Raw genomic sequence first — 15,203 nt, 5'->3', positions numbered from 1 at the left:
TTTTGAGGTTCTACAAGTAGTTTTCATTTTTTACTATTTTTAGATTGATCACACTTGCTGAAACTTTGGTATTGTGTGTGTAACAAGTACTACAAACATTCAAATACTGTCCTTTTGTTTTGGAACAGTGTGCATTCTAAATTGAGACAAAACTGTACCTCATTTATGTTTGAATCACGAATTTTGTATTATTTTGCGCTTATTCAACAGTTGTGTGACTAATATTTACTAAGTGATTAATTATTACATTGATATGAGCTTAAAATGCGAAGAAAAGTTCCTTTATTGAGCATGTCTTTACCCTACGCGTCTATGCTCACTGTCGACATAGACAAATGACTATTGAGAATCTTCCACCGTTTTGATACTTTATTTTGCCTTTTGGCAAATTTTTTATTTATATGTTAACAGTACATGTTTCGTTCCTCGGTTTTTTTTTTTTGCTAGGGGCTTTACGTCGCACCGACACAGATAGGTCTTATGGCGACGATGGGATAGGAAAGGCCTAGGAATTGGAAGGAAGCGGCCGTGGCCCTAATTAAGGTACAGCCCCAGCATTTGCCTGGTGTGAAAATGGGAAACCACGGAAAACCATCTTCAGGGCTGCCTGAATTCGTATTTAGTTTTTAAGTGAATCAATGTATTTGTAAATCTATGTATTTTAAAATTTTAACCATTCACCTAAGCCACTATAACAGCTGAGGATGTTCCTAAACAAGGAACGAAACATGTACTGTTAACATATAAATAAAAAATTTGCCAAAAGGCAAAATAAAGTATCAAAACGGTGGAAGATTCTCAATAGTGTAAAATTTAGTGATTAAATTTTGATACGGAAAATGAAGCTAATTACTTGCAATGCAAAGGATAAATCTCTGCGAAATTTTGTTATTGAAACCTAAAATCATCATAACCCTTTCATTTAGTTTACAAACAACTAAGCAATGCAATATTCGACAGAAAAATAATTTGGGCAGATATGGGTTATATTACTTACAAATTCGTCACACTCCATGTCTAAAACGCTTTTCACATGGGGTCTCTTTTTACTCGGATATTAACACGACCGACGGTGGATACAAATATTGCCCGTTACTGCATTCAATGACTGTAACATTGTTACAAAGTTTAAACATTTCAAATGTCATGGATATAACTATTTCCAAAATGTATCTAACAATGTGCATTTATATTATTCAAATAATGCAATTGGATAAATCACTGACAAACATAACCACACGCGACGAAAGAAAAAACACGATTCAAAGACTATGACAAATTATGCTGACTCCCGTGTGCAAGTGCGTTATTTTTTGGTTACTGTACTGTTTGCATTTTTAAATGTCTTGTATTAGCACGGAACGAACCTGACGCCCTTAAAACTTCGTGGCTTATCAAACCTTCCTATAATGAGGGGACGAAGTCTTTTGCTTCCATCTACATTGCAACACAGTACAGTGACCCCATCTCTTTTAAAAGAATGTCCGTAAGGGCTAGGCATAAAAACAATGCAGTTACATTGGCATTGACAATACGTTCGGTGCACACAAATTGTTTATATTTATGAGCCACGCTTTTTCGCCAACTGTCGGCATCGCGAGTGTTCGCGGATTCTACTTCTCTGCATACTGAATGTTAAGTGATACTGTAGCGTTCCTTAAAACGTTGAATACAAAAGAATTACGATTTTACTTGCACTTAGCAACTATGAAACACACTGTCGACTCAATGAAGTAAAAGTGCTGAAAGCTACTCCTGCACATTCTGGAAGACGCATTCTATCGTGACACGGAGAAATTTTGAATTTAAATTACTCTGTAAAATGCTATATTTAAAATGTAAAGGCAGTTTTAATTTAAAAGTATGAATTGTTTTCCATTTAAATATGACAAATGGGGGCAGTTTTATTCGATCTGCGGTTACACAAAGCGTAACTATACACCCAACATCGAAAACTGGGTGAGCGTGTTACCAACCTTGACTCAAAACCCGCACCCCAACTTCGTGCCTCAAATTTTTAAAAAATATATGCGGGGATTATTCGCGTAAATATGGTAGATGAGGAGAACGCTTATCTCTTTGAAGACTACAGTAGAACCTCGATTATACGTTCCCAGAAACTACATTTCCCCGCATAATTCGTTTGAATTACGTGGTCCCGTTAGCATCCTAATTAAATCACGTTGTAAAAATCCCGCACTATCCGTGCCTCGAAGAAACGATTTCTTGGACCAACCGTCCAGAAATGTCAGTCCCATCAACGCTAAATCTTCGATCACGCGTTTTTCAAGGAACTGTATCTCATGAAAGGAAGGCTCCGGCATACTTGCGGATCTTGGTGTTGACGTCCCGTCATTGCGGTAATTTGAGGAAGTACTATACCAGAAAAGTGATCGGCGGTGAACTTGCATAAATGACCATTTTAGCATCGCATTCGGGTGGTACTGTTTAGAGACTCAAAATCATGAAGCAGGGAGTGTAAACAACAATTGGAAGGAGACAGAGCGCATTTCGACAGCTCTACTTGAAAACAGAACGAGTTTCGTGAAATGTTCGTTACTTGCAAAACGTCTGTATTTTGTCTAGGGTTAGATGTTACTATTTTTGAGTGTAACGCCGAACACGTTTTCAGCACTTCCTTCAAGGCACTGTATGGTCACTGAGCTTTCAGGCAGGAATCTAAACTGTTCTTTCTTAAGCAACACAAATTTAGTACCTGCATTTTAATATTGTCGTATACGATTATGTCATCGAGACCAGAACAGATGTTGCACCTTACATACATATAGTCATGGGAGGTACTGGGATTGCCTTTTACCGTTTTGGTCCTAACATAAGACTCGGAACTTAACGTTTTTGTGTTGAAATGTTATAAAAACAGCAGTAGTTTCATTTGCACACGTGACATTTTAAAACTTTGTATCATTTCACACTCATACCGACTTGTACAGCGGGCGCGCTTTCCAGCTGAGCTCAAGGTCACGAATAACCGTAATTTCGGAAGTTTTGATGATACCTTTTCTTTTTCCAACTTGATTGTGATTAGTGACTGGCAGAATTGAATATAATGCATTCGAGAATTTGAGAATCGATATTAACATTCAAAACCATATGCTCGAGTTTAACATAACCTTTGGAAGTCTATCTAGGCCTAATTTACATGATACAATATTTCCATAAACTGACTACGAACAGTATACTGGTGACCAAATTACAATGGAAGATAACAAAAAGGGATTTCGCCATCACGTTGGCGCTTTTTTATCCAATGTACTTTATTTTATTAAATTAGAGAATTAAAAACTACATGTACTCGATTGTTGTTTGGCTTGAGTGTTATTAGGTTTTTCGAACAGTTACTGATCTAAGTTGCTGAACTGAAAGAAGTCTTCAGAGGAAACTGACGAAGTTTCCCCGGCAAAACTGAATGTAAAGTTTCGAGATTTTTAAGTCGCATACCGGTAATTAATGTTTGAAACCGGCCCCATGGTCTAACTTATCTGCTTCTCACCCGGAAGGTCCGAGTTAGATTCCCGGCCAGATCACGCACATTTACCTGCATATGAGGGCTGGTTCCAGGTTCACACATTCTGATTGTCTTTAATTGAGTAACTATTGAATGGCGAGATGGCGACCTCAGCCTACAGAGCCAGGAATAACGGCCTATAGGATTTGTCACACTGACCATGTGTCACCACGTAATCTGCAGGCTTTCGAAATGAGTAGCGGTCGCTTGGTAGGTGGAAGGTTTGGTTTGGTTTGGTTTAGGAGTGTTTGTAAGATTATAATAACACTTATTTCATTTTTGTGATATTTAGCCAAATTGTTGATGGTTCATTTGTTCCCGGATTTTCAGTTTTCCCGTGATGTACTTTTTCCCCCGGGATCCCTCAAAAAAAAAAAAAAAAAACTGAGAATCGAGGTTCCACTGTATAGTGTATGAGGAATTGGGGGATCACCCTTGTTCTTTCGTATTTTCGAGTTTGTCCTTGCCTCCTCTTTTAGTTGCTTGCTCTTCTCACTCTGTCAGTTCATTTTGTCTCTCCTATTTATATTCCTTTACCTATCTACATTCAACTTATAAATCTCACTTCTTGTCCCATATTGGCATCAACTTAACTAAGGTTAGGCTGAATGGAGAATCCCACTTCTTTTTACTGCTAGTCTATGTAATTATGAAACCTAATCCAGCTTAAGATCTAATTGCATTATTTTAAAAAGTACATAGTGTTCAAGTTTGAGATAAAAAATCTGATGAGCGGGACCTTCTTTCTTCAAAAGCTGGAGAAGTATGTACTTTTAATATCTTTAGCATGGACTTAAAATTTAAAATATGATGGTCGGGGGAAACTCCTAAAAAATTACCGAAGTTGAGGTTAAGTTTTTGTTATTAAGTTTTAAGATGTTGAAGGGAGTCTGTAACAAAAGAAATGAAAGTATTTTTAATTCATTTATGCCAATTTTTGTATCCTTTTTAGCTGAAGATGTTCCACATTAGGAATGAAACATGTACTTTTTAAATAATGTAATTAGATTTTAAGCTAGATTATGTTTCATAAATAGACTAGCAGTAAAAAACAAACAGGTATTCAAAGGTGGTTTTCTCCATTCAAGCTAACCCCTTAGTTATCTACGTTCTCCACCAAAGATCTGGGAGGCTTAACAATAATGAATTTTCTTAAGAACAGCCATTGTAGGCCAGAATGAAGGAATTGGCAGTTTCCCTAGCCACTAATAAATCTGAATCCAGCCCCAGTGGCAACTCCTTAGACTAATTTCTACTATGTAAGTCTGCTAGAAAACGACACAATCATGGCATCTGCCAGTTACAGTCAACATTACAGACCAAGTCAAAATTTAATTCTTGGCTTGAAAATAGTGTATGGTTCATAACCTGTCTTCTCTTGGTCTTTTTTATTCACTCATTGGATTCTTCTTTTAAAATAGATCTAGTAATTTATTTTACTACCGAGTCTTGTTGGTTATACCGACTTTCGTGACTTGGCATTAATTGCTATCATCATTGGTTTACTGAAACATAATCTCTGTTTCATCTAACTTATTTTACCCTCCCACTAAATCTACATTTACTACACAGTAAAAATGTTTTCTCTCACCCTCAAGGGGTTTTTCCAAAATCCGGCAGTTTAAAGGTTGGAAAAAAGTATATTTTCTATACGATGTAGTGCAGCAATTGTAACAAAATTCAGATAGTTTTGTTTATCCTCTGTGCATGAATACAACCACTGCACATTGTCTAGGATGAATTGAATCTACTGCCCAGGATGTTCCGGAAGTTTTGTTAAAATTGTTCTATCTATCCAATAAGAATACAAAGAAAATGACCTGCACTCTTCTAATAAAATGAGAAATATAAATTCTTCTCTTGAATTGCGATGAAAGATTATTGGTTTTACCTATTTTCTCTTGTCCTTTTCCAGCTGAATATTCTTTGGTGATTGTTTCTTTGAAAATATATTTTTGGGATAGTAACAAGGTCTGGAAAAGAGAAAGATACTTAATTTCTGCTGTATATGTTCTAGAAAGTAGAATATTTCAAACGGCTTGTAAAAAATTCTTTGGGTAGGAAATACAAAGTAATGTCAAATTATTCTGACATAACTGGAGTAATTTACAAGGAAACAATTCAGTCAGATGTGCTGTTTATTCTGTTTTCATAGCAGGTAATTTCTCAACATTACAGTCATGTGAGGGACATTTTAAAGCAGTTGCTTTTCTTTGAGCAGCACAGGTAAAAGTTTGACGTACACTTTCCTGTAAGTTGCAAGCTGAAGTGTACTGGACTCGCAGTTTGTCATTACACAGGGTTTGGTTCCAATTTTGTGATGACAAATTCTAGGCCTGGCACCTGTTGGTCAACTACAGCAACAGATACAATAGAAATACACTCAACGAGACCCACACAATCACTGGAATCCAAGTTAACATGAGAAAAGCCAGGTTTTTAAGAACTAACCGGCACAACTGTGTCAGCCAGAGAGATAAAACCCACATTTTTACCAATATTTTGTTTGAAAGAAATCCATACAATACACATAAAAAGTTGATTGTTGAACAATTGTTTTGAGAAGAGAATATGTTTACCTGAGAACTTCTGGTTCAGGAGTGTAACAATTCCCTGGAGTGTTGACTAGAGGAGAAACAAAAGTCACACTCTTCTTACAGCGAGGAACAGTCATTGGAGCTTCCCGTGGGCTTGGCTCCTCTTCTTTGATTGGGGAAGGTACACCTAAACAATAGAAACATATTAATTTTAATCCTATGATTCATTTTTTTCTCAAAGGTTCATGCTAAAGTGCAATGGAGTTTCAAACAGTCTTCCTCTGCCACTTGTGGCCTAAACATGCAACTTCTTGGGCCCAGTGAATTTCCTGAACATCCACAGCCTGTTTCCAGTCATTTGACTGGGTCAGGAACGGAATAAATGAAGCCCCCATCTAGCGACGATTCCTAAATACAAGTGATCTGCACAGAATGCTAAAAAAACCACTGCCTTTTTATAAGTTTTCTTAAACCTGACAGCAGCATGAATGTAAACACGCTGCAGCAACATGGCTGCATATAACCAGCTGAACAAAGAGGATATTCATTATGAATTCGATGAATATATTGATGAATGTAATAATGAGTTTGAAATTTGTAGCAAGGATAATGAAAGTGCTATCCCTTTCAGACCGTGTACGCAGAATTGTGCGGGTTCGTATTTTATTTATGCCTGAGCTTATTTGATGTTTTTTTGGTGCTGGACCGGACTGCAGTGCTTGTGCGGGACACGCAGCATGTACTTCAGGTGTTTTTATTTAGCGCTTGACCACCAGGGGGCAGGAAGAAAAGTTTAAAAATACACTTCATCGGCAAGATGGCGAGAAGCAGTAATGCCTAAAGTAAGTATTTATTGCCATCGTATTAATCTAGAAATTTACTTAATATCAGGATGTAATTGGTGAAGTGTGTAAATTGTTTAGCGAACGTAAATTTTGAATTTATAACATCGTACATAATACCATGAGATTAAGAATGTTGATACGCACAATTGTGCGGGCTAGCTTTCCTTGCAGGCGATGCATGCGGGAGTGCTGGGTACTGCCACCAAAAGGACTGTGAAAGCTGAACTCTTACTCTACATGAGAAATATAATGTATAAGATTTTAATTGTTCCTAATCGTTCCACACTGTAAAATAGAACATTTAATCATGTACATGTGTATATTAACATGAGCAGAGCTGATTTTTTAAATTTTTTGGTAAACACATGTATTTAAGAGCATTTTAGTAAGTTCTTGACGAACAAACAAAAATTCACACCCCCCAGTTTTCATTCAGGTCTGACAAAAAGGTGCTGCCGCCAAAAGGACTATAAAAGCAAAACTCGTCCTCAGTGTAGAAAATGTCATGTATAATTGTGTTTGAACAAAGATTTTAATTGTTTTAAATTATACCACACTGTAAAGTAGAACATCTGATCATGTACATATGTATATTCACATGTACTGAGGTAATTTTTCTTTTATGTAACTTTATGTGGGTGCTTTTTTTTTTTCAGATGTTAATTATTTTGTAGAATAAACTAAAAATATGTGTGTTTAAGAGCATTTTAGTCAGTTTTTGACATACAAAAATTCACGCCGCCAGTTTTCTTTCCGGTCTGAAAGGGATATGGAAGCAGTTGGTGCAGCAGATGATCCTGAAGGAAATCAAAATACAAATTGCATGGTACTGAAGATGCTCATTCAGGAATTATCCCCCTTTTAAAACATTAGAATATTATTGAGAGACTTGAGCTTGCGGTTTGACACGAAAGTTCAATTTGCAGTGGAAATGCTGTTATTTCCTGCTCAAGTGACAGGAGTTTCCTGTCCCTCTACACTGCTTTCACTGTAGTTTCAATCAAGCATTTGATTCTGTTTCAGATTATGGGCTTATATATGATCTTCCAACGAGTGCAATTTTTTCTTCGAAACTTATTGCTATAAAGTATGTAATTTGTATGTATGAGAAGCAGCATGATTTGTAGTCTAAATATCTTCATCCAACAGCCTCAAAGATGGAGAAAAATAAAAATGATATTTAGGGTGCAGTCCTAAGTTTCCTGTAATAGCAAGAAAAGATGAGCCCAATCAGGTAGAGCTTTCCAGACTAATTTTAAGTGCAAACAATGTGACATTACCTTGCACAGTGTTGTACGATTCTTGATGTAGCATACCAAACTGGGGGTTCCTGTGTGTTAATTACTGTAGGTAATCTCACTGTATAATTTTAGAATAATTGTAGTGTATTTTCTCTCATTGCAAAATTTGAAATTTTGGAATATTAACAAAGTATTTTCTCTCATTAAAAAATATTAAACCTATCTTAAGTGATTTTGGCAAAATGAATTATTTATTGAAGGCACTCCACAACTATACCTGAAAAGCAAATTATTACTACAGGTTCGGACAAGTTAGTGAAGTTTCTCTTGAAATGGTTGTGGTTAAATTTTCCAGAAGTGTAGGTGGTTCACGATCAAGTGGTCGGAATGTGACTAAATATCTGAGGTTGATCCAGAGCAAATTGAAGCTGTTCTAGAGCCTCCTAAGTTTTCAATGAAAAATGACAGAGTTAGCAGTTTTCAATGTAACCCTCTCAGTGCTGCGCGTATTTGTTAGGTACTAGCCAAGAGTGCCACTCACTTTTTGACAGATTTGAAACTCTCTAGAAAAAAAATTCATCACACTCAATTTATACCCATTTTCAGTGAAACTTTTTTCTATTACATTAAAGGAATGTCCCTTTAAATTTAAGACACTTTTATACCTAAAAACATTTATTGTTCAAATTACAATAAATCATGACTTCAAAAAGTTGAAATTTAATGAATGAAAATCTACATTTTAAGGCAAATATATAATCCTAAAAATCAGTATTAGACACTAGCTGACGGTATTTCTTGTAGTATAGTCTCCTGACTATTGTATTGGATAAAATTCCGTTATTTGAGTGATAATATGAGATAAAAATCAAAATATAAACTATAAGTTCAGCAACATGAGGGGCATGTTTTGGTCCAGGTAACTCAAAGACAGGGGTGAGATGGTTGGTATGGTAAATCACTATCAGGGGTAACAATAATGGCAAATGCGTGATATTGTTAATACTATAATTACGATGGAATTCTTTGTTACTTTTCAAATTATCTCTAACCGCGGCAAATGGCGGTGTATCCACTTACAAAATCGTTTCCAGAATCACTATCACTGACTATAACCTCACTAGATGTGTTTTCAACACTTATGAAGTCCAGTTCACTTTCTGACTCAACATAGTCACCATCATCATTCCCTAAACTGTATGTAATCAGTAAGATTATCATCGTTTGTATATACGCCGTCCTGCAAGTCCACCATCACTGTTGACACGTGCGCAAGATGTGTAGACACGACCTTCACATTTCCAAATACCGTAATTACGCGAATAAACCCTGCATTTTTTAAAAATTGAGGCATGAAATTGGGGTGCAGGTCTTATTTGTGTCAAATGTTGGCAACATGCTCCTGGCTCGCCTAGTTCTCAATATTGGGTGTACAGTTATGCTTTGTGTAACCGCAGATGGAAAACTACCCCCATATGTCATATTTAAATGGATTCAGACTTTTAATTTAAAACTTCCTTTACATTTTAAAAAACGACTACTTTACGCAGTAATAATTAAATTCAAAATTTATCCTTGTCATGATAGAATGTATCTTCCGGAACGTGCAGGGGTAGCTTTCCGCACTTTCACTCACTTCAGTGTGTCAACAGTTCGCTTGATAGCTGAGAAGTTCGAGTGAAATCTTAGTTTGCATTTGGAATTTTAAGGAAGGCCACAGTATCATGACATGCAGTGTGCAAAGAAGCAGAATTCGCGAACACTGGCGATTCACTTCGGCGATGCCGACAGTTGGCGAACAAGCGTGGCTCACAGCAATTTGTACGCAACGAACAATATTGTCAATGCCAATGAAACTTATGCCTAGCCCAAACGGACTTTTTTAAAACGATATGGGGTCACTGTATTGTGTTGCAATGCAGACGGAAGCGAAGGACTTCCACCCCTCGTCATAGGAAAGTTCGATAAGCCTCCATGCTTTAAGGGCGTTTGGTCCTTTCCGTGCAAATACAAGGCATCTAAAAATACATACAGTACAGTAATGCAATGAATAAAGTACCTGCACAGGGGAGCCAGCATAGACTTCTCGTGTTTGAATTTTTTTCTTTCGTTACGTGAGATTATGTTTGTTAGTGAGTTGTCGAAGTGCATTCTTTGAATACTATAAATGCACCTTGTTGGATACATTTTGGGAATAGTTCTTCTCCATTGCTTTTTAAAGTTTGTAAACTGTGAATCAATGTTAATTGCATGCAGTAACGGATCTTAGAATATTTATTGACGCGGCAAGGGTTGGCACTTCTGAAGGACGAGTTGTTGGTTAATTCAAAATCACGCAATTTAAAGTCCAATTTTTATGTCCCAACGACTTTGAATTAACGAGGTTTTACCATATCGCAAAAGTAACATCCGAGTTCGCCAGTGTGTGTATGTGTGTTTCAACTGCTTACATTGCAAGAAAAAGAATTATCAACCACTGGTCGTGTTAACATCCGCGCAAAGATAAGACTGCGTGTGAAAAGTGTTTTAGATGTGGAGTGTAACAAATCTGTAAGTAATTTAGGAGAGGAGTCTAGTAATGCAAGGGACAACGAATCTTTTGACTTACAGGGAATCGAGCCTACTTCAGATTAATTAAATACCTAGGCCTACTTGATAATTTTCATGGCAAAAATATTTTATAGCAGTGATAATGTATTTCTCAAATATGTTCAGGAAAAGCAGCTATATTTAAAGAAAAATTTCATAATGTTCCGTATTGAATTGCATCACAATTAAATTGAAATAATAAATAAGGTAGTTCAACCTATTCAATACATATAAATACGAAATGTAGAGTTACATTACTATTTAATTATAAGCTATTTATTATTTCAATTTAATAGCAGCTATATCCGTAAATTTACATGTTCATATTTGCGTAAAGACCACGTGGACCTCCCGGAGAGATATGGAATGTTAGTTCATTTAATTCTTTTCAAAATAAGCCTTCCTAAAATCAGGGTGCGGGGATTATTTGCACAAGTACAGAAACAAATTCTTTTCAAAATAAGCCTTCCTAAAATCAGGGTGCGGGGATTATTTGCACAAGTACAGAAACAAATAATTTTATGTGGCTCCTTGTGGTAAATTTGGATACTACACACCTTCCTTGATAAGAATACACTGAACTGTGCTACGATCTAACGGAAAACAAAGAACTACGACGGTTTCTTAAGGAGTCTGCATGAGGGATGAAATATCATTCCTGGCACTTTCGGCAAGATCACAAATGAATGAAAAATAATCCCTTGGCGCTCAAAGAGTTAAACACCACTTTCAATTTCTCATCGAGTAGCCTAACTGTGTAAGACATTTATATAGTAGCCTATGCATAACACACACAGGTTCCTTTGCTTAGGCTATTAGAAACCATTACATTTTATGGTAATGTGACATGAGTGACTTTAAATCTAAGACATTTCTTTGCAGCATGCAGAACGGTTCAGTTAGTTTTAGAAACTGACATATAATAAATGCAGTTTCACTTAAAATTATAGTAGTCCTTGTAATCCTTTTTATTTCACCCTTGTTCGAGCATTGTCTGAAAGCAAGTAGATTTGGGTCAAGTATCCTGAACTCAAGGGATACTTTACCCTTTTGTGAACATAAACAAATATGAAAATTTAGACATTTAGAATGTAAACTTTCTTGATATTACAACTGAATATTATTGGGATACGAATACAAAACCTAATTACATTATTCTATAATAGTTACGCTATTAAAAAATACCTAAAAATAAAAACGTGGTACCTGGGTCAAGTATCCTAAGTTACCCCTAAATACTTTTTTCTCTCGCCTTACTGTGTATTTAGGAGTGGATAGCGTTACGGATGAGCTACTTCAGACAATATCTATTCCAGTCTCCATGGCGCCTGAATAAGCAAATTCTTGCCTCTGTATTTTGCCTCCTCACTGGAGTACACCCTGCAACAATGTTAATTCTTGAAAATCTAAGTTCAGTATGGTTACAGTTATGATTAGGAGAACAGTTGAAGACAGGTCTGCAATAGACTAAAATAAAATAACAAGAGATTGAAGAGATTCAAAGTGTGACGTGAAAGCTGTGAAGAAGAAAACAAGAAGGGCAACATATGCAAGGAACACCTGTCAGTTGAACAGAAAGTCTTCAATTCGACTCCAAATTGAGCATCAGTGTAAGAAACCCATGTTAGTGTGACACACGAACATATGAACAGAATACAATACAGGAGATTCAGACATGTGCATGCACACAGTTTGCCTCCAGCAGTCAATTGGATATGTTTTGAGGTTGTTAATTGACACTGCTGTATTCATTATTCTTTTTTTTTAACCTAAGTTCTGAATGGATAATTTTACGATTAAGAGGAGAAAAGTTGAAGACAAATCTATGATACACTAAAATAACAAGAAAAACGAAGAAACAGATTCCAAGTGTGTCGTAAAGGCAGTGTACAGGGAAACGATACGCAAGGAACTCCTATCAATTTAATGGGAAATAAAGTCTTCAATCCCACCCTGAACTGATCCTTTATGAAGGAAACGACAAGCTTAAGTTCTCATAACTTCTGAAATCTCTTACTGTATGCCGTAAGCGAACAAATACCCTGTAAAATAAATGTTAGAGCTGTTGATAACTTTCTCACGAATATCACAAAGGATTCTGCCGTGTTGTTTATTCAAAAGAAGTAAAATATGTCTGCAGAAATACTTCTGGGATGATCTGGCACTAAAAACACATAATATCGCTGAATGGGAATCATCACCGAGAACACTTCCATCTTGGCCAGCATCACAAGAAGCTACCCTGTCGACAACAATTACAAGGTATCCAGGTATGTGTACAAACTATCGAGTTATTCACAAATTATGTAGGGTTATTAAGCTTGGATGTCCACTTCAAATAACTTGTTGAAGATACCGAAACACTGTTTTCACTTTCGTTAACACACTGAAGGTGAAGTCCGTTCCAACACTGTGAACCGAGCATTTTAATGAGTTTTCAATATACATTTTCTTTTTACAAAATAAATGATAACCTTAACTACAAACACAAACCTATTTTGGATTCAGCAACATTTGAGCTATGCTTACGAACCTTGTTTTTCATAATTGGAGCAAAACCACTACTTTTATAGCTACATTTATTTTTTAAAAAACCTTTTTTCTACTTCCAATTTTTTCATTTTCAGAATGCATGTTTTGATAAAACATGAATTCATATATTCACACACACCATGACACATTATAAAACACAACATACATACTAAACATTAATAAATGAAAAATACATTAATTGTGTCTAGTTGTCGACTGCACGAGACCATACGGCTATGAAGCTGCCTCGGTAGTACCAACTTAGTATCATAATAGAATTAGGTTCTGATGATGTGCTGCCACCTGCTATTTTTTAAATGAACTACAAGCACCGTGGAATGAGTTCCAGCACTCTGCTGATGTTTGTAGTACGCTGAAGCGGACATATAAGCACTAGAACTTAACGCTGTACGTCCGTCGTCCTCCACAGAACATTACCATTGATGTACGGCGCACGCTGCTCGTCTTCAAATTGTTAATGGTATTAAGAGGTCCATAGTTGAACATGGAGTCCGGCTCCATGGCTAAATGGTTAGCGTGCTGGCCTTTGGTCACAGAGGTCCCGGTTTAGATTCCCGGCAGGGTCGGGAATTTAAACCATAATTGGTTAATTTCACTGGGCGTATGTGTCGTCTTCATCATCATTTCATCCTCATCACGAAGCTTAGATCCTTTCCAACAGAACAAAGATGGCCTAGGCCACCATAGCTCAATTGGTAGAGCAACCGACGCGAAATCGGGAGGGTAGGTTCGGATCCCACTGGTGTGATTGGCCATTTTTGTTCTGTACTGAACATCTCTTCAACACGTACTAAATGTACGTAAAATGACCTAATAAGTTGAAAGTCGGTTTTGATTACAATGCAGTCATGAAAATTCAATATTCATTGACTTGGCCCTCAACGGGCAACTTAAATGCACTCTACAGTGTGATGGTAGTAGTACCAGACCTGTAGCTTAGATCCTTCCCAATAGAACAAAGATGGCCTAGGCCACCATATCTCAATTGGTAGAGCAACCTACGCGAAATCGGGAGGTTGTGGGTTCGGATCCCACTGGTGCCTGGTTGGTCATTTTTTTTCTGTACTTAACATTTCTTCAACATGTACTAAATGTACGTAACACGACCTAATAAGTTGAAAGTCTGTTTCGCCCTTAACTATGTCAATAAAGATGTTTATCTATCTATGAGCCCTCACTCCATAAACACTGCGGACAAGTTTAGAATTTAATCCAGACTTACGGCATGCAATCTAGTGATTAGAAAGTGTATATCATATCGTTATTACTGTAAGTGAATAAATAAAAAACTTTAATCAGAAGACATATAGTTCGGACATGTTAGCCTGGTTGGGCATATATAGCAACTGGAGATTTACTTCTAATACGTCAGCACTGCATTGTGCGTATCACATGATAGCTTGGAATGGTGTCGTAATCTGCAGGTGCAGAGACAGGGTGGCCACGGCTGCTCCTTGGCTCTACAACCTGGCATTCTGACCGACAACTGACCTGAGGACCAATGGCGCCGGCTCTACACCTCTGTATTTGGGGGATGGAGAGGGACTGGTCCTCAGTGTCAGGACTTCGGCTCAAGTTGGAGGACGTTTATATCAATATAGTAAACTAGGGCAGCTTGGATGTATGAAGCAAAGAACGTTGGTGACAAATAACCTTAAAAAAGAGGTAAATCTAAGCGGAAAGTCAATAACTTACGTTGAAGAATTTATTTAAGACAGACTGCATCCTTTCAGTGATTTGGAAGAAATTGAGGATGTTCTTTTAGAAGGAAACCTACCATTCTCTTACAAATGAAGTGTTCTTTTACAAACATGCACTGGTGTTTTCATAAATTTGTATCTTATTTTTGACAGACAAAAAACTTAAAAGGTTACTTGTCCCCTTTATGTTGCTCCTCTTGTTTGCTGTTTTC

General features: G+C 36.8%; 1 protein-coding gene across 1 annotated transcript in view; it reads right to left on the bottom strand.

Moving 5' to 3' along the window:
* The window catches only part of LOC136884556 (uncharacterized), a 92,866-nt gene that overhangs the window by 30,222 nt on the left and 47,441 nt on the right, over positions 1-15,203 (bottom strand). Inside the window, exon 6 of the mRNA XM_067156812.2 lies at positions 6,106-6,250. Within this exon, the coding sequence (XP_067012913.2) occupies positions 6,106-6,250 (145 nt within the window). The remainder of the gene's footprint in view (positions 1-6,105; positions 6,251-15,203) is intronic.

The sequence above is a fragment of the Anabrus simplex genome, chromosome 12, assembly GCF_040414725.1.
Source record: "Anabrus simplex isolate iqAnaSimp1 chromosome 12, ASM4041472v1, whole genome shotgun sequence".
Classification (NCBI taxonomy): Eukaryota; Metazoa; Arthropoda; class Insecta; order Orthoptera; family Tettigoniidae; genus Anabrus; species Anabrus simplex.
This window is presented reverse-complemented; position numbering and strand designations above follow the sequence as displayed.